The following is a 24,358-nucleotide window of genomic DNA, read 5'->3' on the forward strand; positions in this document are numbered from 1 at the left end:
CTTCCATTTTCCCTACAAGGTTTTTTGGGAGTTTTTCCTTGTCTTCTCAGAGAGTCAAGGCTGGGGGGCTGTCAAGAGGCAGGGCCTGTTAAAGCCCATTGCGGCACTTCCTGTGTGATTTTGGGCTATACAAAAAATAAACTGTATTGTATTGTACTGATCGCCTATCCGGACCTTGAGCAATGTGTTCACGAGGGAGGGATGCTGCTCGTAAAGGCAGATGCTCATTTTTGACAACAGGTCCAGATGTGTTTATCCCAACTGCCGCGGCACTAAAGTGGATCTCTAAAGCCGACCTCTGTTCTCTTTTCACCACAAAGACGTCTACAGTGTCGTCAAATGGCAATGAAAAGAAGATGGATTAATATAAATACGTGAGCTGCCTTCCGCAATTAGTCATCGCATTTTGATGGCGATTCTAAGTGGGGATGATTCCCGAACAGATCTCTTATGCACTCAAAAAATATTTAGGCCTAATATTTAAAAATGATGTATTTTAAATGCATATAAAATTTCCATTACTTGGATTACATATATTTAAGCAAATTAATAAACCTAATGTGAAGCGTATTTATCAGTCTAACATAAATGAAACAAGAACGAATGAGGTTTATGTACTTGTCCTAATAACTGTAATTTTTTTAAAATATAAAATAGCTATGCCTATCATGAATACATACAGTGTGTGACAAATTCATAGGTACCAGGTTTATGTATTCAATATGAATAAAGCCTATTTGTTTAAAATGCATATCAAGATTCATGTTAATACATTAATTCTGTTTAAATTATGCTTAATAACCAGTCAGAACTATTTTACTGACAATGTATCCAATGTACATACTTTTTATTAATAAGACTAATGTATTTTAAATTCATAACAAAGGTATTTCAAAATGTTTGCACCCATTCATGTCACAAATAACTACAAATCAGCAATAAAAGAAAACAATAAGCTTATATGTATTTTTATCTTAGCGCAATTTACCTCAAATGTGGAGAATTTCTCGAAGTAATCACACAAAATCCACGCGCACAGAAACGGCAACTCTTTGCTTCCATCAGGCGGTTGTAGTTTCCACTACGACCACTAGATGGGATGAGTAGCGCTTTCAATACAATCCTTGGAACGTATCGAATAGGCAGCAACCGGCATTAGCGGGATACATGTGCCACCTCGGCTGCATTCAGCCTGCAAGTGGTGTGTGGGGCAGTTTTTATTGTAAATAAACGTGGGTGTTTTTGGACTTACGGTGTCTGCCAGTTTGTGTCCGGGCTGGTTCTCCACAATCAGAAATATCTTCTCCCAAACTGTTCAGATTCTCCAACTCTGAATTCACGTCTGTCCCTCCCTGAACTGTCCCTTCTCAGACAGGATGAACGTCCTTAGAAAGGGACAACCCAAGCCACATCACACAAGCACACCTCTCTTTGCAGAAGTAAGTTCATACATACTTATTTCTAATTCTAGGTTCACTTCCATGTATCTTATAAGCTTTGCACTTAACGATTATTTCAACACATTTTAATGAGTGAATAGTCAGTTAAAGATTTCAAAGCATCACAGCTCAAAAGATCAGATTAGTCTGAGGGATGTGACAGACGATTAAACGTAAACAGCGGCATCAGTTTAAAAGGCCCATGTTTGGAGCAGCACTTGACTTGCTTGTGTGTTCTTTTCACTGACATTGGACCCTCCTTCTCAGTTCACTGCTCAATTGTCAAATTTTAAAAACGGAAAGCCACATTTTCAAAAGGCACTAACTATTACAATAAATGGTAGGCCAGTTCTAAAACCTTTTTGTTTGAATTTTACTCTCACGCTGGCACGTCGCCTTCTCCATCTGTGGACAAAGTGATTGGAGTCCTAGCAGCCGATTACAGGAGTATTTAATAGACTCCATTTTTACTTTCTCAGTGTCTCTGTTTCCGGTGGCACAGACGTAAAGCAGCCTTCAAGATGCCGAGAAATAAGTTCACGTTTTTGTTTTCAGTCAGCTAGATTACTGTAACGTGCTCCTGTCAGGACCAACCAAAAAAGACATCAATTGATTACAATGAGTGCAGAATGGAGCTGCTAGAATCTTAACTAGGAAAACAAAATTCAAGCACATCACCTGTTACAAAGCCTTAAATAATCTGCTCCATCTTATATTTCTTGATGCCTGTCTCCTTACACTTCAAATTGTAACCTTAGATCTTCAAATGTGGGTCTGCTTAGAAACTGGTGAGGCGGCCTTCTGCTGTTATGCACCTAAAATCTGGAATAGCTGACCGATAGAAATTCGCCAGGCTAATACAGTGGAGCACTTTAAAAATTGATAAAAACTCATTATTTTAACATGGCTTTCTCATAGCTTCATTTTAGCTTAATCCTGATATTCTATATATGCATTGAATTATCAATATTATTCATGGTGGCTCCATAATCCATACTAACACCTACTCTCTCTTCTGTTTTTTTTTCAGTTTTCTATGGTGTTGATCTGCATCACCACCACATGATCAAAGCACCGTGATATCCTTACATTGATGAATTAAAGGCCAGAAGTCCACATCATCATCAAGTTCTTCCATGAGAACCCCAAATACCATGAGGACTGATTGAGATCATTGATGTTAGGTACTGTTGTGCTTTAAAGTTTGTGAACCCTTTAGAATTTTCTATATTTCTGCATAAATATGACTTAAAACATCATCAGATTTTCACGCAAGTCCTAAAAGTAGATAAAGAGGAGCCAGTTAAACAAATGAGACAAAATATTATACTTGGCCATTTATTTATTGAGGAAAATGATCGAATATGACATATTTGTGAGTGGCAAAAGTATGTGAACCTTTGCTTTCAGTATCTGGTGTGACCCCCCAATAACTGCAACTAAACGTTTCCGGTAACTTTTGATCATTTCTGCATATCGGCTTGGAGGAATGTTAGCCCATTCCTCCGTACAGAACAGCTTCAACTCTTGGATGTTGGTGGGTTTCCTCACATGAACTGCTCGCTTCAGGTCCTTCCACAACATTTACATTGGATTAAGGTCAGGACTTTGACTTGGCCATTCCAAAACATTAACTTCATTCTATTTTAACCATTCTTTGGTAGAACGACTTGTGTGCTTAGGGTTGTTGTCTTGTCACATGACCCACCTTCTCTTGAGATTCAGTTCATGGACAGATGTAATGACATTTTCCTTTTGAATTCTCTGATATAATTCAGAATTCATTGTTCCATCAATGAAGGCAAGCAGTCCTGGCCCAGATGCAGCAAAACAGGCCCAAACCGTGATACTACCACCACCATGTTTCACAGATGGAATAAGGTTCTTATGCTGGAATGCAGTGTTTTCCTTTCTCAAAACATAACGCTTTTCATTTAAACCAAAAAGATCTATTTTGGTTTCATCTGTCCACAAAACATTCTTCCAATAGCTTTCTGGTTTGTCCACATGATCTTTAGCAAACTGCAGACGAGCAGCAATGTTTTTTTTTTGGAGAGCAGTGGCTTTCTCCTTGCAACCCTGCCATGCACACCATTGTTGTTCAGTGTTCTCCTGATGGTGGACTCATGAATGTGAAAATTAGTCAATGTGAGAGAGGCCTTCAGTTGCTTAGAAGTTACCCTGGAGTCCTTTGTGACCTCACTGACTATTACACACCTTGCTCTTGGAGTGATCTTTGTTGGTCGACCACTCCTGGGGAGGGTAACAATGGTCTTGAATTTCCTCCATTTGTACACAATCTATCTGACTGTGGATTGGTGGAGTCCAAACTCTTTAGAGATGGTTTTGTAACCTTTTCCAGCCTGATGAGCATCAACAACTCTTTTTTTGAGGTCCTCAGAAATTTCCTTTGTTCGTGCCGTGATACACTTCCACAAACATGTGTTGTGAAGAGCAGACTGATAGATCCTGTTCTTTAAATAACACAGGGTGTCCACTCACACCTGATTGAATAAATGACCAAGTTTAATATTATTAATTAAGGAAAATGATCAAATATATATTTGTGAATAGTAAAAGTATATGAACCTCTAGGATTAGCGGTTAGTTTGAAGGTGAAATTCGTCAGGTGTTTTCAATCAATGGGATGACAATCCGGTGTGAGTAGGCACCCTGTGCAAGTGTATCGCGCCAACATTTTTGAATTCTTTACGACGTTCTACTTTGTCATTTACTCAAAGAAATGAAATTTTGTGAAAACTAATTCAATCAAAGATAGACTTCACATCGAAGATCCATAAACGAAAACAAAATACACAAATGAAATGTGTTAATTGTCTAAACTGTATTTGGATGAATGAAGCATTCTACTCATGTAAATTCAGTTTTTGTTCTGGCCTCTTCTAACTGGACATACACAAACAGTTGCAAATGCTTAAAATATAGTGGTTAAAATCATTCCATCCATTATCCAACCCACTATATCCTAACTACAGGGTCACGGGGGTCTGATGGAGCCAATTCCAGCCAACACAGGGCGTGAGGCAGGAAACAAACCTCGGGCAGGGTACACACACACACACCAAACACACACTAGCGACAATTTAGGATTGCCAATGCACCTAACCTGCATGTCTTTGGATTGTGGGAGGAAACCGGAGTACCCGGAGGAAACCCACCCAGACACGGGGAGAACTCCACGCAGGGAGGACCCTGGAAGCAAACCCGGGTCTCCTAACTCCTAAAAGCGCTACCCACTGTTCCACCAGGCTGCCCGTGATGAACATCATTTTTTTATTTTTTAAATGTTAATCAGCATTGTTCTTAAAAATCTTGAAATGGATTTACATTTTTGAAAATCAATAAGTGAAAAAAAAAATAAAAACAAGAACAAGAAGGAAAGAAGAATTAGGAGAGAATCTATAATACTGTCTCAATTAGGCATGTCTATGTTAGGAAGAACAAATTTGAGTGCTCTGCTTCCAGGTCACCAGCTCAGCCCAAGAAATGGTACTCAGCACTCCGCAGCAGGTCTGTTGAAGCTGAGAACAATAAAGTGCTCCTCTGTGTAATGTTAGAATTCCAAACTATGATAATCCAGCAGTTAAAGTAAAATGCAACCCAGGAGCAAGGTTTTCTGACATTGAGGCCAAACTGGAAATCTGGGCTGCTATCCACATTTTTCATGACCACAAATCTACCTGTCCCAGTGACAAGCTGAACCACATACGCTGTGTAAGGTGAACAGCCTCTGGACTCTACAAAAATACAAGTATCGCACTATGTCTCCTCCTGTCACTGTTGCGCTTTTTTATCTTTAAAACTGATTGCATTTGCCTTGAGAGGCTCTCAGCCAGAGTTTGAATTTCAACAATGTTCAGCATTCAAAGGTCTTTGGCCCTGGAGGACTTGGTGGCTCCATTGGCTGTAGCCTTCCTGCCTATATGGGCTCGTTAAGCCGAGCAACTCCTCCCGGTGGTGGCCACGGAGCCCAACAGGTCTGAGCCCTGAAGTCTCACACCTGTGGCCCCAAGGATGGCTGCCACCATGCATTCCGGGGGACGTAGTGTGCATCCCATGGCTGCTCCCCCGGACCCAGTGTTAAAGGGGCTTCCCGACCGTCCACCACATGTAAAACCCAACTACAGAGAAAGATAAGAAAAATAAAGTAAGAACCTTACTAAATTGTCAGATAAAATACTGGCAATGACAAAACCAAAACTGATAGTGAATTATTTCATTGATGAACATCAATCTGTTGATTCTTCTCCACTACACCATTCACACAACTCTGATAAATGAGAGAAAAGAACTTATTATGGGATGGACAAATTAACAAATACAGAGCAGCACCATGGCTAGAATGAATGGTCTGTTTAACAGCTTCCGTCTCGGTCTGTTGATGGCTCCCTGCCTGTCACAATACAAATCTGTTTCTTCTGATTTAAGTGCTGAGTTTTATTTTCATTGTATTCCATTTCTAAATGTACACTGAGCACTGAGTCTGTGCAATGTGAACTGCAGTATTGTGGTGTAGCGGGCCCACAGCTCAAGTCAAAAAGGCCACTTTTTAAATAAATAGTCGGTGTACTCGCGGCTTAGAGGGGGACGTGGTAGTGTGGCGGGAGCAGTTCCCGGGTTATTCGTAATGCGAATGGTCCTCGTTTAAGTGCATAGGTGAGGAGTCGTCCGCATCCGTAATTGATGCCAGGAGCTGCTAATTGCCACACCTGATCCACGCCCTCATGATAAATAATAGAAGTGCGAGGCAGCTAGGGGGGAAAGAAATAGAAAAAGATGAACTGAGGTTACAGAACTAGAAGTAGAAGAAGAAGAAGGCAGGAAGCAGGCAGGAGAAAGCCGGTGCGTGAACGAGTGAAGGTGCAGCTGAGCAGTGAATCTGGGTGTTTTGTCAGCACTCCGGGAGCAGTCAGTAGTGGTCGCTCCTGCTGATAGTTAATGAGAAGTAGAAGTGATGGGAAGGAGGATGGCTTGCTGCATAAGGCCGAGAAGGCAGTGGGAGTCATGACTTGGGACGTGAATGCCCTAGCATGAGTGCCCTGCTCTCTGGGGAGCCCAAGTCACCGTCTGGTGAAGCCTACCGGAGCCAGCAATTGGAAAGGTGAACAGACCAGCTGTAGAAGGCAGAAAGAAGGTCAGCTACAGGTTGAGTGGCTCCACTGGTGCATAGCCTTGACGGGAGAAGCAGGGGAGTCACCAGTAGAAAGGCACCAGGATCTGTTTTTAAAAGGACGGCTTCCAGCCATTATTTTAACCTCAGTTTTAAAAGGATTTTTTAAATTTTGTTTTTAATCTCCACAAGTTCACTTGCTTTTATTGAATTATTTTTTTATTAACATTGATGCACTGCACTTTAATTTAACTTGGACACTTTGTTTCGGATTTGTTTTATTAATACAAGCACTTTGCACTTTTGCACCATCCCCTTTGCTTCATTGTTGTGCCTCACTGTCCAGCTCATCGGTGGCATTACCAATGGTGTCGGGTTCAGAGATCTCCCAGAAGGAACATGGGAGTATGGAGCGGAACCCGCATTGTCACAAGTATATAATCTCCCTCTCTATATAAAATCCAATGTCTGTCTGTCTCTCTGTCTGCATGTCTGTCTGCTTTTCACAAGAGAACTACTTAACGGATTTCAATCTGGCTTTTTTTCTAGAATTTGCTTGAACATTCCAGTTGATTTTGCTACTTTTCTCATTGTGCTAAGAATCATAGTTCCCTTGCAGGAGTGATATAATCTGAGAAGTGTGGTGTCAAGAGTAGGGAGCTGGGTGGGGTTAGGCTTAGGGTTATGGGGATGACTAGTAAATAAATAAACAGGCGATACTGAAGTGAATGAAACTTTTAACAGACTCCTTGAGACAGGTCATTCCTTCCTTTACTGTGCCTTATATCTTAAGTCCATGATCTTCACTCTCTGAGCTCCTGTCTCACATTAACTCTTCACCCTCAGTGTCTCCTCAGATGTTCCCTCTGTTTGTTCTCTCAGGTTTTTCTCTTCCTCCTCCTCCCCACTGAGCACAGACAAACTTTCACTTTCATTTCTTCAAAATTCACTTCCTTGTTTGTCTGACTGATTCTCTCTACCTGTTTCTCCTCAGACTGACAATGGCTGAAGCCCAGATGTTTGTATCAGAGGATGAGTTCACATGCTCTATCTGTCTGGACACCTTGACTGACCCTGTGTCACTGCATTGTGGTCACAGTTACTGTCTGAAGTGCCTCAAGGACTGCTGGGATCAGAAGGAAGAGTGCAGCTGTCCTCAGTGCAGAGAAACCTTCACCACGAGGCCTACTCTGCAAAGAAACACTCTGCTGAATGAAGTCATCAAGAAATTAAAGAAGACAGAAATCAGTCCTCCTTCTCCATCTCAGAATTATGCCGGCCCTGGAGATGTGGAGTGTGACTTCTGTACTGGGAAGAAGTTCCGAGCAGTGAATTCATGTCTAATGTGCATGGCCTCCTTCTGTCAAACTCACCTGCAGCCTCACTATGAAGGACTCGCCTGGAAGCATCACAAGCTGATCGATCCTGATGGAAATCTACAGGAGAAACTCTGTGCAAAACATCAGAAAAGTCTGGAAATATTTTGCAAAACTGATGATTTGTGTATCTGCATGATGTGTGTGGTGACTGGACATAAAAGTCATGAAATGGTGGAGCTGGAGATGGAAAGAGAAGTAAAAGAGGTGAGTGAATTTTAGAATTCAAAATAAACAAAACAGATAACAAAGTATCAAGATATTTGCAAAGGTACTGTGACAGATAAATATATCCATCCATCTTATAAACCTGAATTTTTAAGTACAGGATAGTAAGAAGATGGAGCCTAATCAGGTTCAAGTGTGCATTGAGACCCCTCATTCAACTGAGCTGAGTGCCCCTGGCAGCAGTGCGACTTTCTGAAGTATCTCACATGACAGCAACTATTCTTAACAAGGTGATGCTACATTTGGATGGCGTTTTCCAAAAATAATTCAATACTTCCAACTTTTACCGGATGAATGGAGACAGTCTGTAGTGCTGCCACATAGACAGGATGTGCATTTAGTTGCTTGCTTGCATTTTGTGCGTTTTTAACAAATATCAGTTTCACTTGGCTGATCTCAGGTCGTTTAAAATATAGTGGTTGAAATCCATCAATCCATCCATTATCCAACCCGCTATATCCTAACTACAGGGTCACGGGCGTCTGCTGGAGCCAATCCCAGCCAACACAGGGTGCAAGGCAGGAAACAAACCACGGGCAGGGTGCCAGCCCACCGCAGACAATAGTTTCTTTTTTCTAAAATGTTCATGTAGTATTGCTGTACAGATGTTCTCATTTTAATTAAATAAGTAATTAGTGATTAGAAATCTTAACAAGGTGATGCTAAAGTTGACTTGCCATGATGTCCTGATATTTCAACGCTCCAGCTTTTACCTATCAGATTAAGAGTCTGTAGTGCTGAAACTGCTTGCTTGCCTTTGCCATTTTTGTGCATTTTTAAAGAATTTTAGTTTATCCCTGACTTTTCTATGGCCTTTTTAAGAGACACTATATACTCAGGGGTCAACCAGTCTATATCGTACTCAAGAATTAAGTCTACAATTCTTACAATATACATAAACTTTGAAGTAGCATTGCTGTATAGATATTCTCACTTGAATTAATAATAAATAAATATTACATAAATAATCATGCACTTACTTAGTGACTAGAGATCATTTAATTTAGTGGAGCAGTCAGGATATTCTGAATGTCAACACCCTGAGTGATAATTCCATCTGGTTGTGAGATGCACTCTGATCTTTAACAATTTGGCATGTGAAGAGCTTGCTAAAGATGTCATTTTTAACCACCTATGTCAATATTAAAATCAAGTTCATTCAGTATACTCATATCTCAGATTCATTCAGTATTTTTTGAGTGTATAAATCTTAACCTGCATTAAACTTTCTGATCTCCCCATTTTTGCTTGGACTATCATGTAGGACAGACAGCACTTCTGATAAGACCACCCTATTTATTCTTCCCCTACTCTAATCTCCACACTCTTTGCATTTTTTCTGCATAACTGCCAGCCTGCCCTCACCAATAGTTCTAACATGGACACGACTTAACTCCAGAACATGTAGTCAACAACCCGTCCTCATGTCCAAGGAGGCCCCACACCAAATAAGGCTGTTTGTTGTTGAGGCAAACTCTTGTGTCGGTCTTTCTAATAATGAAGTGCCACAAATCTGCCTGATTCTGTTTAATATCTGAGCACCTCAGATGGGGTGTATTCACCTCCTATTTGAGAAGCCATTTGCCATTCATCACATAAAATTATTCAAGGCCACTTCCTTGGCTGATATTTTCTGATTTATTAAGGAATGTAAATCCTTTTGGTGAGTCATTTCACATAAAGGAATAGTGTCAGACTGCCTAAGAGCCTAAGACACAGCTCAGTAAGTAGGCACAAATGTCCTCAATATCATGATGATATTTACATGTGTGCAAATGTTTACCAAGCAACAATTTCAGAAGCAATGAAGTTTATGGACTGCTCTTATATTTTTAAATTTAATATGAATCAGGTGACTAATACAGGCATCACAGTGGAGTATCTGATTCTACTTTTTGGTCCTTTTATATTTTCTATTGGATTTGAATTCTTTTACAGAAATGAGTTCCTGAGAGACATCCAGCTATAGGACAGACTGACAGTACTTTGGCACACAAGTCTTTTCTTTAGCTGCCGCTGCCAAGTCCTTTTTCACTGACGTTTAACTTCAGCTTAGATGCCAGTTCTCCTCACCAGTGGCCTCATGTATAAATGGTGCAATGTATAAAAACTAAACTTGGTGTAAAGCCGCGCACATTCTCACTGCAGCTCAATCCATTGCTTACGCATATTTCTGCTCGGTTTTGCAAACTGGCAGCACCCAGCGTCAAAGAAGTGCTACTGTTTCTGTGTCATTTCCCTTTCTTTTTTTAGTTTCACATCCCTGATGCAGCTTATCAAATACATTGAAATTTACTGCATATAATTTATAAATTTAAGGCACCTGATTGTAATGAACCTGTAACACTGAATGGCCAAACTATTCCAAATATCACAGCTGCTTTAGTGTTGTTACTCTCAGTTCACCACACAGAGTATTTTTCACCCTCTATATCTAAGACTGGAATCAAAGATCTACAGCAGCTGGTCAGAAAGCTCTACGGTGGTTTGTGTTTAGTGCGCCGAGAATTATTGGAATGCCTCAGCCATGCGTAAAGTCTATTTGAACTTCTTACATATGGCAAATGCTTCAGAGCCTTTCTTGTAGGGACCTCACTGTTCTGAAACTGTTTCATCCCAAGAGCTCTAAACACACTCAATCAGTCCATCAAGTGCTCCTGGTAGAACTGTTTGTACTTAGTATTACAATGACCTCCCTGTACACCTGCACTACAGTTGTAATATTGTACAACCTGAGCCACATCATGAACCATTTGCACTATCTGCACTATATGTACATCCAGCCATCTATTATCCAACCCACTATATCGTAACTACAGGGTCACGGGGTCTGCGGGAGCCAATCCCAGCCAACACAGGGCACAAGGCAGGAAACAAACTCCGGGCAGGGCACCAGCCCACTGCAGACTATATGTACAGTACATGTATATTGTACTTATGCTTTCATATTTTATATTTTTAATTGTTTTTATTGTACTGTATTATTATTGTTATTTTATCATTTTATAGGAAAATAAGTTTATGGAGGATTTTCATATTGAATCTCATTGTACCATACAATTACAATTGAGGAATTCAATTCAATAGAAGAGAGTGTGTATTTAGAAATCATGACAACTGGCTTCTAATTTGATTTAGAGTTCTAGAAGCTATCTTTTTGGAGCTCTTGATATCATTTTTATGATTAAATGTATTAGAGTATGTATATTATGTTATACAGATATATTTTTAACTTCATTTAAATAATGTATAATGTTAATAATTAAAAGTATGGACATGGTGGACAGTGGTAGCGTTGAGCTGGTGCCCCATTTAGGGATCGTTCCTGCCTCATGCTGTATGCTAACTTAGATTGGCGCAACCCTGGATTGACAGATGGATGGAATTATTAAACATGTACTATGAAGATATTTCACTGTTCCTTAAAAGTTTTGAAGAATCGGCATTCTAAGCTTACAGATGGTTTGACGTTTATTATAGAATTTGTTGTGTTGTGATTGGTCACTTTGAAAAAGAAAAGGAAAGACAGGAATTGGGGGTTAGTACGTTTGACAGAGACAGTACTGCTGCGATAAATGATTTAATCGAGAGTCTGTGATAGGCAGGAACAATCTCCGGACGGGGCGCCATATTAAACATGCCCTCATGTTTAATACTTGCTTTAATTCATTTCAGGGTGAAAATGACAATGACGTATACATCTTAGTATTTAAATAATTCAGAGAGCTGTAATATCACGAATGTAATGGATTCTGTGTCCTATTGGAGGAAGAGAAAGCCTGTTTAAGAAGCACATAGTGATTCACACACATAGAGCACATAGAAGATCAAATACAAAACATGGCGACTGTGATATGTGACCACTTCTTTTTTTATTTCAGGCACTGGGCGACTTTCTGAACTTTAGAATTTCCCCGTCACTCTATATCACTCGATCAACTTCCTTTTGTTGCTTTTTTTGCTGCTCCACTGCTTAAGCCAAAAAATAGTATTTTTTTTTCTTGCCTCCACTTTGTATTTACTGAAATTCTTTTTTTCATGTGCTTTGACATTGTGTTTGAACGAAACGCCCAACTGAAGGTGATATTTATATTGATTTACTGCATATATTAAAATATGTAAAATTATGGGAGGAGTTGGGGTGGGACAGCAGGTGTATGCACGTGCATTACTTTTCACACTGACCGGAATTTATGGAGCTGAAGTGCATTGAAGTTGCCTTATGCACGGTTTTGTGCATACACACATTTCCACTTTTGCCTGTATGCCATGTTTTAGTGTGAATGCATGAGGCCACAAATCTTTCCCTGAAATGCGTTTTTAAGTATCTATCTGATATTAGACTAATCAATCACAGGCAGATGACATCCAACAATGTCTCATTGTGGCACTGTTTGTTATATTTAGTCAATAAACAAAGAGCCAAAACTCAAGTATTGACAACCTTGACAGACAAAACTGTGCACCAATTATCAGACAAAAGGTTGGGCTTATGTTCACTCAAGTAAACCTATGACAAAATGTCCACTCCTTAATTTATACCATATATATTGCAACTGTGCTCCCTGCTTGTCTCTACCTGGGCTTAGCTTCTGCTATGTAGGAGGACACTTATTGCCTTGGGTGTGACTGTAACAAAGACTGGGGCAAATACTTTTGGTCTGAAGGGTAACCTAGTGTTTAGATGTAAGAGTAGGAAGACCATCTGTAACAGAGCTGGACATTGATCCCACATTCAGTACAGCCCTTGCTGATGAAAACAAAGTGCACAGTAAACTAGTCATAGATGAACATGATAGTCATGCTAAAGAATGGAATCAAGTGATCACCCACTTTCCAGCAGTTGTCATTTTTATGCTAGCCAAAGAGGACTAGTGCGTGTGAAAGCTCAATCTTGGTGAACTGCAGTACATCCCATAGCCACAATTTGTGAGAAGAGAGAGACTTTACAGCTATTCTACAGCAATCTGAAGAAAGCATCACCTCAACCTGGCATCTACAGGAACCACACCATACCCACTTTGATTCTGAGCACTTCTGACTGTAACTTGGTAGTTAAGATCAAGCTAATGGAGAGACTCTGGTTTTTGGTGTTACTGTAAATGAAAGTAAGAACCTGTGATAGATAGATAGATAGATAGATAGATAGATAGATAGATAGATAGATAGATAGATAGATAGATAGATAGATAGATAGATAGATAGATAGATAGATAGATAGATAGATAGATAGATAGATAGATAGATAGATATTTTATTAATCCCAAGGTGAAATTCATATCACCGCCATCACAGTGCTGGCTCTAGAGACTTGAGACGTAGCTAAGAACTGATCCACCCAATCATCTGAATGACCAGAACTGTGATGAGAACATTTAAAAGCTGGTCCTGAATGAATGATGTTTCCTGGGTAACTCCATCAATAAGAATTAAGGAATTTTAACTGGCAAGTGCTTTGCATTTATCTGCAGCAGAGATAAACATCAAACTAAGCTGGTATAGATTTAGGACGTGTGTTGTTCAGCGTTGTCCTTCATCTGTATATACTTACATACAACCATCTTCTACTATCCTTATGTTATAAATAAACTGTATTATTTTGTTTATTGCAGCAAGCGTGTTTAGAGTTGTTAGAAATAATCTGTCAACATGTCTAAACCACACACAGAGAAAGTGAAAACTTAACTGTGTAGATGTAACCGACTGTAATCTGCCTTTCTCTGTGCCACGTAAATGTCCGTCAAGTAAGAGGCACATAGGATCAAAACAAAAGTTTTGTTTTCCTTTCCCAAAAAAAAAGGGAAAAAAAAAAAAGAAAATAGAGCATCACATAAGCGGCTTCGTCCCTATGCCCCAACAACGTCCACCACGCTTCTCGTCTTTTATTTATGCAATAAACACATTGCATATAAAACTATTTACAAAAAAATTACTCACATTTTCCAGAGAGAACCATTTACAATATACATAGATTTATACAATAAAAACATATCCTAACTTTATAATCACATATTCTTAACAAACAAAAAGAAAATAGAGTAGCATACCTTTCCAAAAACAAAAAAGGAGAAAAAGAGAGCAGGGCATCACATAAGTGGCTTGTCTCCTATTCTTATTAAATAATAAATTAAATCAATTACAAATTATTTTAAACAAATCATTAATACAAAACAAATAAAATAAAAAATCTTAAAAAGTTTGGGGAGAGCTGAAAACACCACCTACCCCAACAGCGTCCACCGCGATTCTGGGGACAGAGCCAAGAAATGTGATGCATGCAGGTTGTGAGGTATAACGCTAATTAATGCCCGTACTACAGCATATTATACAATCGGTATACTACTACTGTTTACAGGGATCAAGTCATTTTGGGGAAGTGCATAACTTAAACAAAGTGAAATTATAAATAACATATTACACTTTGCTACATGGACATTCAGCAGTTTTATTAATGAAACGAGCAGATCTCATCATACACTGGATTTACTGTTTAGTCATTTTCTAAATGTAATTTATTCCCTTATATTACCTGCTTGTCCAGAGGTTCTATTATCTTTAGAAGCAGAATAAGTTTTGATAAAATTGAATGGGGATATCTGTGTCCTGCAATGTGCAAATGTTGGTTTAGAAGTAATTTTTGTGTGTGGATTAAGTTACTGTACTGCAGTTGAGAAGTTGAGTGTGCTCTTGTGTGTCTAAACAGAAACAGCTGGGAGCGACACTGAGTGACATCAAGAGGAAACTTGAGGAGAGAGAAGAGAAACTGAAGGAGATAAGGAGGGCGATGGAGCAGATGACGGTGAGTGAAATTACAACAACACTTCATATCATTTCATATCAGGGAGAGGGAAAAGCAGATGAGATATTTTATTGTGTCCTTCATGGCATTTCACATTTTAGACATTAGTGTCTGACACTATAGTCACCTCCACACATGCAGATTCTAGGGCACGTTTTGCATGACGTAAGTTGGAAGGGGTTAGAGCAGGACTTCACAAAATTGTATCAGATATAACACCTTTAAAAGATATCTTGAATGGAGGGCAGAGTGGTCCCAACAATTTTTTCTGCAGTGTTCACTGTTGTAGGTCAGAGACATTGCATTTCCCAAAACAGACAGTGCGGCAATTGGTTAAAATTCTCTTGATAGTGACCCTGTAGAATGTGTAATAATAATAATAATAATAATAATAATAATAATAATAATAATAATAATATACAATTAGCCCGTGTCAAAATATTAGACGACATGTCATTCTGTTATGGAGGATGCACCTTCATATGAGCCATGCGTACAATGGTAGAATTACTGTATCATTAAGAACAAGAAGTTAAAGAGTGAAATACAAGTGAATCAATCTTGGAAATAAATACTGAAAACTCTTGAGGTTTACAATGATAAATAAACGTAGAAAGGTAAATAAACAAAGTGTTTGTGATATTAAATGAAATGAGATTCCCCAGACCAATAACTAGGTACTGATGTTTCATATCTCCACCTCTCAGGTTTGACACTTTAGCCAACAGGGTTGACTTGCCCGCCAAACCAGAACACAACTATTATACACAAGTCTGTGGGCCTTTAAGACTCTTTTACTCTCATGCAGCTACCTTCGAACATATAAGCTGTTCTTCACAATACCCACATATTTTCTTCTTCTGCTCTCCTTCTCTGCTCCAGGTGAGTGTTGTTCTACTCCACTGCCATCTCTTTTAAAGTTAAGCTCCGGACTATTCCAGGGAGGTGACAGGTGTACCCCAGAAACACATTTGGGTCTGACAGAGTCTTCAAAGTACATTGAGCTGTCCTACAATAGGTCACTCTAGCAGGTCTAACTGACCTCAACATGGCTTGCTGTTCAAACTAAGTATCACATAGGGAACTGTGGGAACCTAAAAGGGAGCACTGGCAGTGTGGTGCTCCTACCCACCATACTGAGAGCACATACTGCCCAGTGAGACAATTTCTTATTATTCCTGGCCATAACTGTAATTTCCTATTTGGGTTGAAAATCACAATTCACCACAGCTGTGATGCCAGCATCTAAATACCAACAAAAGTCTCTTATGAATGGTAATTATTGTTAGATGACTCAATTAAGTGTCTTTTTCCATCCAATCAGATCTCTGTGGAAAAAGAAGTGGAAGAACACGAGAAGAGCTTCAATGATCTGATTCACTGCATTGAAGAAAACCACAGGAGATTGATTGAGAAGATCAGAGAACAAGAGAAGAAAGAAATGGAGAAGGCTGAAGAAGTTGTGAAGCACCTGGAGGAGGAAATCGAAGAGCTGAAGAGGAAAGACTCTGAGCTGAAGGAGCTTTCAGAGACCAAGGACAACATTCTCTTCTTGCAGGTGAGACAACACTTTATTGGTGTTTATGAGACCTGAGAACATTTAGAGATCTTTGCACAACATGCTAAAATGAAGCCATTCACCCTAATTAAGACCATCTTTTCATGTTCACCTAATATTTCTAATACATACAAAGTCCATGAAATGTTGCTTCTATATGCACTAAAGGATAACTTGTTCCATGTTTTCTTTGAATGAAAATTTCTCTTAAACAACTCCATTTTAAAAGACAACATCTAATTAAAGATGACACCAGCTCCCCTTATATCTTTAGACACCTCTGTCAGGTCACCTCCTCATGTCTCTATCCTTTATATATGATGAGATTCCAATCCTTTAGCATTTCTTCACAACTCAGACCCTACAGTCCATTCTCGTCACTCTTCTCTGAACTTTTTCTTCTGTTGTTATGTCATTTGTTGGCTATGGAGACCACGCCTGTGACACAATATTCTGGATTTGGACTCGCGACTCTTTCTTGATACACTACATGGCCAAATGTGTCCTGGCTTTCCTTCTAATTAGTTAGTTAGCTATTAGCCATTTAAGCCACCCCATTGCTAGCAGGTCCACACAGCCCCATAATCTCCATAGACAAGCACTGGCTATAGAATGGGGTGTACAGAAGAGCTTGTGACTCTCATCATGGCGTTGTCATAGGATGCCAGATTACCAATAAGTCATGATGTTATATTTCTGTCCTGGTCAGCTGTAAATGCTGTTAGTGTGAAGTGGAAACATCTGGGAGAAAGAAGAGCAGCTCAGGTGCAAAGTGATAAGACATTGAAGACCTGTGAGCATCGAGTGTTGAAGCACATCAAAGTCATCCATCCTCAGGTGAATTCTAAACTGTCTTTGTAATCAACATCAGCACAAGATGTTTTTGTTTTGAACTTCATTAAATCTTTTGTAATACTAAAAATACCATCTAGAGTGGTGTAAAGTCCACCACCACTAAATTTTGGACAGTTGAAAGACATTCTATGGAGTGATGAATTACGTTTCATCATTCGACAGTCTGCTTGGTGTGGCGAATGCCAGTAGAACTTCACCTGCCAACAATCTGCTGAAGGCCTTTTCCTGTTTCAGCATGACAAAGAGAAATGGTGTTGAAGAACTTGATTGGCCTGCACTGGGCCCTAACCTGAACACTCTTGGGATTAGCTGAAACACCAGCTCTGAGTACGGCGTTATCACCTGACATCAGGGCCCAATTCCTCTAATACTGTTGAGAGTGATTCAAAGCAAATTCCTGCTGCCGTTTCCCAAAATCCATTGGAAAGATGAGTGGAGGGTATGATAACAGCAAAGATGGGAGGGCAACTCCATGAGTTTGGAATGAGATGTTCAACAAACGCATATGGGTGTAATTTACAGGTAGCCATGTAGTGCATTTACTCCACATTTCATGGACACCATAGCACCAATCCCCACAGTGGTCTTCTCTACTTTGTTTGATTGAGGATGGTGATCAGCCCACAAGAACGCCAAAGTCTCTTTCATCAGTTATACTTTCCAGCTGTGACCTTTTATTGTATATCCATCCATCCATTTCCTAACCCGCCGAATCCGAATACAGGGTCACGGGGGTCTGCTGGAGCCAAACCCAGCTAACACAGGGCACAAGGCAGGAACCAATCCCGGGAGGGTGCCAACCCACCGCAGGAAAAACACAAACACACCAAGCACACACTAGGGCCAATTTAGAATCACCAATCCACCTAACCTGCATGTCTTTGGACTGTGGGAGGAAACCCACGCAGACACGGGGAGAACATGCAAACTCCACGCAGGGAGGACCCGGGAAGCGAACCCAGGTCTCCTAACTGCGAGGCAGCAGCGCCACCGTGCCGCCCTTTTATTGTATATTTATTTGTAATATTTTTCTTCATACGTGTGTAACTCATTATATTTATTTTAATTAACTTCACTTCAAAACTCAAATGAGCAGCAGCTCCAGCACTGATCCTTCAATGATCCCCAAATTTGACTTTCATTCTTTTTAATCCTCTCACACCATAATGCCTAGTTTTTAGTGCTTAGTCAATTTTGTAGCCCACTGTACCCTCACTCACCTCATGGGCAGTCTGATGATTTGCCTCTCAAGCTTTGAAAGCTTATTGAACGTTGAGATCGATAATATCTTATGTAAAACTGAATGAAACATGAATGAAATAAAATGAATGAAACATCAGTTCCCCATTTGATTGTCCACCACTGAGATCTGTTAAATAAGAAAAGCTTCTTCTAACTCAACATTTCTTCGATTTCTGCTGTCCCCTTTTGTCTACTGATGCAGACTTACTCATCTCGCTGTGTCCTTCCTGCTGATGGAGACTCGCTCAGCTTCACTGTCACTGCCGACTTCTCTTCTGAGCACCTGAGAACGGAGCTGTCCTGTCTGAAAAAGAATCTGGAGAAGATCAACCGGTGGGACGTCATGACATGGACTCCATCAGGTACAGCGTCTCGTCATGTTGTGTCTGCTGTCCTTTAGAAAGTCAAGAGTGACAAAAAGAGTTGAGAACAAGGCCTTCTCTTTAACATTTATCTGTATTTGCTGCCAAAGATTTTTCATTCAAAAAATTTATTTCAAAATTAAGCTAACACTAATGATGCTGCTATGTATATACTTTTATACAATTTTTGTGGACAATTTATATGCCACATATAGTACATGTGTTGAACATGAAGGCGAACAGGTTGAGACATTCCTGTAAATCATCTTCCACATATGAAGTATGTTTTGTGAATAAATTGTTTCCGCCATTCAAATGTTAACATAATTTTGACTCACCCTGTATATAGCGCCTTTTATAGTGACAAGCTGAGTGATATCACACTCCCATTATGAATAGCTGCTTTACCATTTCTCCTCTCTTCTTGAGTGGCCATTTTGCAGCTGTCACTTTAAAATGCCATATCTGCTTTCCTTTATAGGATTATGAGACTCGTTTTGTATTGACGCACTTTTTGAAGAAAACTTTTTTTAATTACATTTACAAAAGAATATTTGTTTTTAATTTCATAATGAAAACATCTGTGCATTGCTGTAACTCCAAGCATTTTCTGTTTTAGCTGGTTGCCATTTTGTGTTTTATTTTAACTACACTGCATTTGTAATATGTGTTTAAGGATTCTTCTAACATTACACAATGCTATTGTCACAGTTTCCACTCTTCTCTTTTCTTTTATTTTCAGGTCCTGAAGCTCCAATTTTCACCCTACAGCCTCCTGAACCTCAGAGCAGAGAGGAGTTTTTACGATGTGAGTTTGTGCTTTGATTAAATGAATCGTGACAATAGAAATCATTTCATTGTTAATATCCCAGGACAGGCTTGTGATCGTCAGAAAAAGCTGTGTGAGTGTTGAGTCACTGATGAGATGAAACTGATGGGGTTCATTTGACTGGTGCATTATGGGAAAGAGAGTTTCAGGCAGTGAAGCACCATAACAGTCTGCTGGACTTAGGTCTCTTAGGTGTCAAATGAAGCCATAGGAAGAAAAAATAAAATAAATAAAAAATGTAATTAAATTAATCCTTCAATAAGTGAGTCGATGATCTGTGAGCAGCAGCTGACTGTCTCCATAGACTGATTCATTCAGGTCAGCAGACCATCATGGCCATGGCAAGTTTTCATTGAAGTGATTTTTAATGAGACATTGTCAAACTGGTTTAACTGGTGTTCACACAACTACCTCCACACAAGGCCAACTAAGAGTCGGCAATCACCCCAACATGAACATCTGTGAGATGTGGGAAGAAAACCAGGAGTGACACAAAGAGAATGACTGGGTGCCGAGTTCCAAGATGTGAAGCTGAATCTGTGAGGCCGCAGCTCCAACCCCTCGGCCATCATGCTGTCCTGAATCGAGTTTTCCAGTTCAGTTCCTCTTCTTTATATTTCTTATTATTCTGAACCCATATCTTGATTTTAAAGTTCATTTCAACTAAATGAATCATCTCCTTTACTGGCTGAACAGCTTCAGTTCACTCCATGGTGACTTTTTCATGAACTGCACATCTCTCAGCACTCAATGGCCGTCTTATCTAGTGGCAGGTAAATCCTTAAGCTGTGGCTCACAAGTTTTATTACAAACATTTTATCCTCAGACAGCTTGTTTTATTTTTATGTTTTATTTTGACTAGGGACCTCTGCCCCCTGTTCGCTTCACTCACCAACCCCTGGGTATGGGATACTGGATGTTCAATTTAAAGCAATTGTTATTTTCATGGGAACTGTTAAATATGCATAACAAACTAAACTATTTTACGTTACAACAAGTAACTAACCATAGTAAAAAATAGTAAAATGTAATAAATTGAAAGAAATTTATGTTTCTTTGTTGCGTTAGAGGTATTTGTTTAGTTAAAAGTTTTTTCATTCTGTTTGACTTTCAAATTAACACTCAAATTATTTTAAACTTACATTTTTACTGTAACACTTCAGAGAAAAAATATTTGGAATTAACTTTTCGTCAGTATCGTATTGAATTTTGATTCCGTGTTTGGACTTACATCGTGACAACCCAACGTATAACTGCCCGAGTGAATATCGTTTCATCCTCTCTAATAAATTAATGACTTTTTACCTTACAGCGAGTAATTAACCATAGTAAAAAATAGTAAAACATAATAAATTGAAAGAAATTTATGTTGTGTTAGAGGTATTCATTGAGTTATACATTTTTGTTCTATTTGACTTTTAAATTAACACGCAAATACTTTTTAAACTTACACTTTTACTGTAACATTTCAGTTAAAACATACGCCAAACAACAAATCTTTTAATTCTTGTGGATACGCCTCTTCATTGGGAAGAAACACTACTTTTCTCTGATGGCAACATGAATTAGACGATTTACAAGTTTCTTAAAAGTTGAACTGTATCTACATACTTCTGTCATATCACCTATGTCTAGAAATTCAATCTCTTTTCTTATTCCGTTATTCAGTTTCTAGTGCCTTTCGAATTTTACTACTTTCATAATCTCAAACCTGCTCTGCATGTGTATCGCGCCAATGTTTTTGAACCTTTTTACAATGTTCTACTCATTGTCTTTTATTTCTGTCCCCACTTGGAACTGCTAGGTTTTCAATTCCACTTGGTCCAGGCTGACTATTACTTTCCTTGTTTTCTGAATTTGCACTTAGATTATTATTTTTCTTTTTTGAATTCTTTTCTCTCCAATGCTTTTGGGTCTTTTTTCGACGCTCTGCCTTTTCTTCTTCGCTTAGTCATCTACAGCGTATAGAATTACTGTCCAGAAATGGACTATTATTTATGAATGAAACGTATAGATTGTACGTGTAACAATACTGTCCAGAAAAGCTCCTTTAAAGGATGAAACAGAGGACTTTTCATAAATGACTTAAAATGAAGAAGACGTAAAAATTTATAAGAGCTGAGAGAGCAGGAAGTGTGTCTGACAAAAGCATTCATACGAATGAGAGGTGATTGGACCGTATGCATGTTTGAATATGGTTGAGAGAAGTGCGGGACTTGAAAAAATCTCCTTGCAAAAGCCTCATCTCGTGGGACATGAAATTATTTCTTTGAGAAAAGTCTTGTCCCAGGATTTTCTTTTATAACAGAGAGATATTCCATGTAGCCCTGGCCTGTGGGTCAGACCCTAAACGCTTAGTAGACCACTGGAAATGGAAGAACAAAAGACTGGGAATGGAAGGAGCAGAACAAGAATCAGCAGGTTTATTGTGAGGAAAGGAAAAATCAATTTGTGATGAAAGTGAGAAGGGATTGAATTTAAATTAAAGAGGTGAACTGTGACAATAAAGTGTCATATAATGAAGCCAGCAGTCAGTGTGGACAGTCCATTAGAACTCAAACTTCAACTGTGACCTGATGCCATTTCTCGTAATCCTAGACAACTGAGACTCCTTGCAAATGTCCGACATGCCTGCATTTCAGTTCATTGTCAGTTGTTAACTTTTTGTGATTTCATTTTAAATTCCCACTGATTCTTTTCAGTCAGATGAGCTTTTTACTATTCAGGGCACAGAAACAGCACACATTTGAGTCTTGTCAGCACAACTCCTGATTGGCTGTTGTTAAATGTCTGTCTTGTGCTCTGAACCCCAAGGTCCCACTTACTCACTCCCAGATTTCTTCACTCGTTTTCTTTTCTCTCTTTTCAGACTTCTGTCCACTCACAATGGACATCAACACGGCACACAGAAACCTCCGTCTGTCTGAAGGGAACCGGAAGGTGACATGTAAAGAGACAGAAGCCAGATATCCTCATTATCCTGACAGATTTGACTACTGGTACCAAGTTCTGTGCAGAGAGGCTCTGACTGGGACTCGCTGTTACTGGGAGGTGAAGTGCACTGGAGACTTCTGGGTGATTGGAGTCGCATATAAAGGACTGAGCAGGAAAGGAGAGGGCAGGGAGTGCAGTCTTGGAGACAACGACAAGTCCTGGAGTTTGTGGTGGTCTCATTCCAAGTACTCTGTGCGTCACAATAATAAAGAGATTGCCATCAGTGCCCCCTACAGCCACAGAATAGGCATCTATTTAGACTGGCCTGCTGGCATTCTGTCGTTTTATGGCGTCTCACACAGAGTGACCCTCATGCACAGGTTCAACACCTCCTTCACTGAGCCGCTCTATCCAGGGTTTGGGATTTGGTTAAACTCCAGTGTAACAATCTGCCCTCTGACACCAGGTGACCAATGACCAGTACCCTCCATCAGTCATGTGATGTTTCCACAAGCGCAGGTCTCTTTTGTGTTTATAGTTTGGGGTCAAAATTAATTTTACAGGATGTGTGACTCAGTTTGGGGAGGTGAGTGCAGTTGTCAGGATCTCCATTATTATCGGGCTTCAGTAACCAGTCAGGTGTGTGTGTGTCATAGTGAGCGGTGGAGTCACCTCAGGCTTAAAAATACTAGTCTGTCCAGCAGGGGTCACTGTTAGTTCACAGCCACATATGCTTCAGGCTGACATCCCAACAAATGATGTGTCCCCTGAGTTTCACTGAATGTCACCTGTTAAGGCTGACAGGCACCTGGTCCTGCTGGAGCAGCACTACTGAAAGGCACTATATATAATACCAGTTATTTGATACGTTTTGTTAACCTTTAGTCATGCCATGCTAGTGGCCCAAGAGACACAAACCTTTTTCTGTTTTTTCAATGTACTTGCACGCCTTTCACCAGCAGATGGCACCTGAGAGCCCAGTTACATGAAGAGGGAAGTGGGAGAGCAAAGCCATGAAACACATTTGAAGAGCAGATTATGAAGACTTTGACACAATCCATCTTAACACACGACTAGCCTGCCACAGAAAACAGCGTCAAGTGACGTGTGGAGACCTTTAGGTAGGCACTGGCTGGAAAGGGGAGAGGGGGCACATTGAGGAGCACAGTTTGTTATTTTAGAGCACGGGTGTCCAGCTCTGGTCCTGGACGGCCACAGTGGCTGCAGGTTTTCATACTGATCATCTTCTTCATTAGTGACCAGTTTGTGCTGCTAATTCATTTCTTTTGCCTTAGTTTTAATTAACTTGACTCAGACCCCTTAATTGTCTCTTTTTCATTAATTAGTAGCCAAAAAATAATGAGATATAAAACAAGCCTGTGCCCATCACACAATATCGGAAAAGAACAAAAGGTGAAGGCCTCAGTAAGGCTGATCTCTCTGATCACCCAAACATTTTGATGGTGGTCTTAGAAAAAACAGAAAATCAACAGTTTTGGAAATGCCTGCTGTGGCAGAATGAGAGCAGCAGCAAGCCATGAAATTAAATAACAAGTTTAATTTGCAGCAAGAATCAGCTTCTTATTAAGAAATTGGTTGGAGTTT

The 24,358-nt window shown here is 39.7% G+C and overlaps 1 protein-coding gene across 1 annotated transcript; it reads left to right on the top strand.

The window, feature by feature from the left end:
• The first annotated feature begins 2,583 nt into the window (after positions 1-2,583).
• LOC120522296 (tripartite motif-containing protein 16-like) lies at positions 2,584-24,018 on the top strand. Its single transcript, XM_039743335.1, has 7 exons — positions 2,584-2,623; positions 7,565-8,153; positions 14,878-14,973; positions 16,298-16,531; positions 18,831-18,990; positions 19,733-19,798; positions 22,689-24,018. The coding sequence occupies exons 2-7, from the start codon at positions 7,572-7,574 to the stop codon at positions 23,228-23,230; spliced, it is 1,680 nt and encodes a 559-aa protein (XP_039599269.1). The 5' UTR covers positions 2,584-2,623; positions 7,565-7,571; the 3' UTR covers positions 23,231-24,018.
• Positions 24,019-24,358: the final 340 nt, after the last annotated feature.

The sequence above is a fragment of the Polypterus senegalus genome, chromosome 2 (assembly GCF_016835505.1).
Source record: "Polypterus senegalus isolate Bchr_013 chromosome 2, ASM1683550v1, whole genome shotgun sequence".
NCBI lineage: Eukaryota > Metazoa > Chordata > Cladistia > Polypteriformes > Polypteridae > Polypterus > Polypterus senegalus.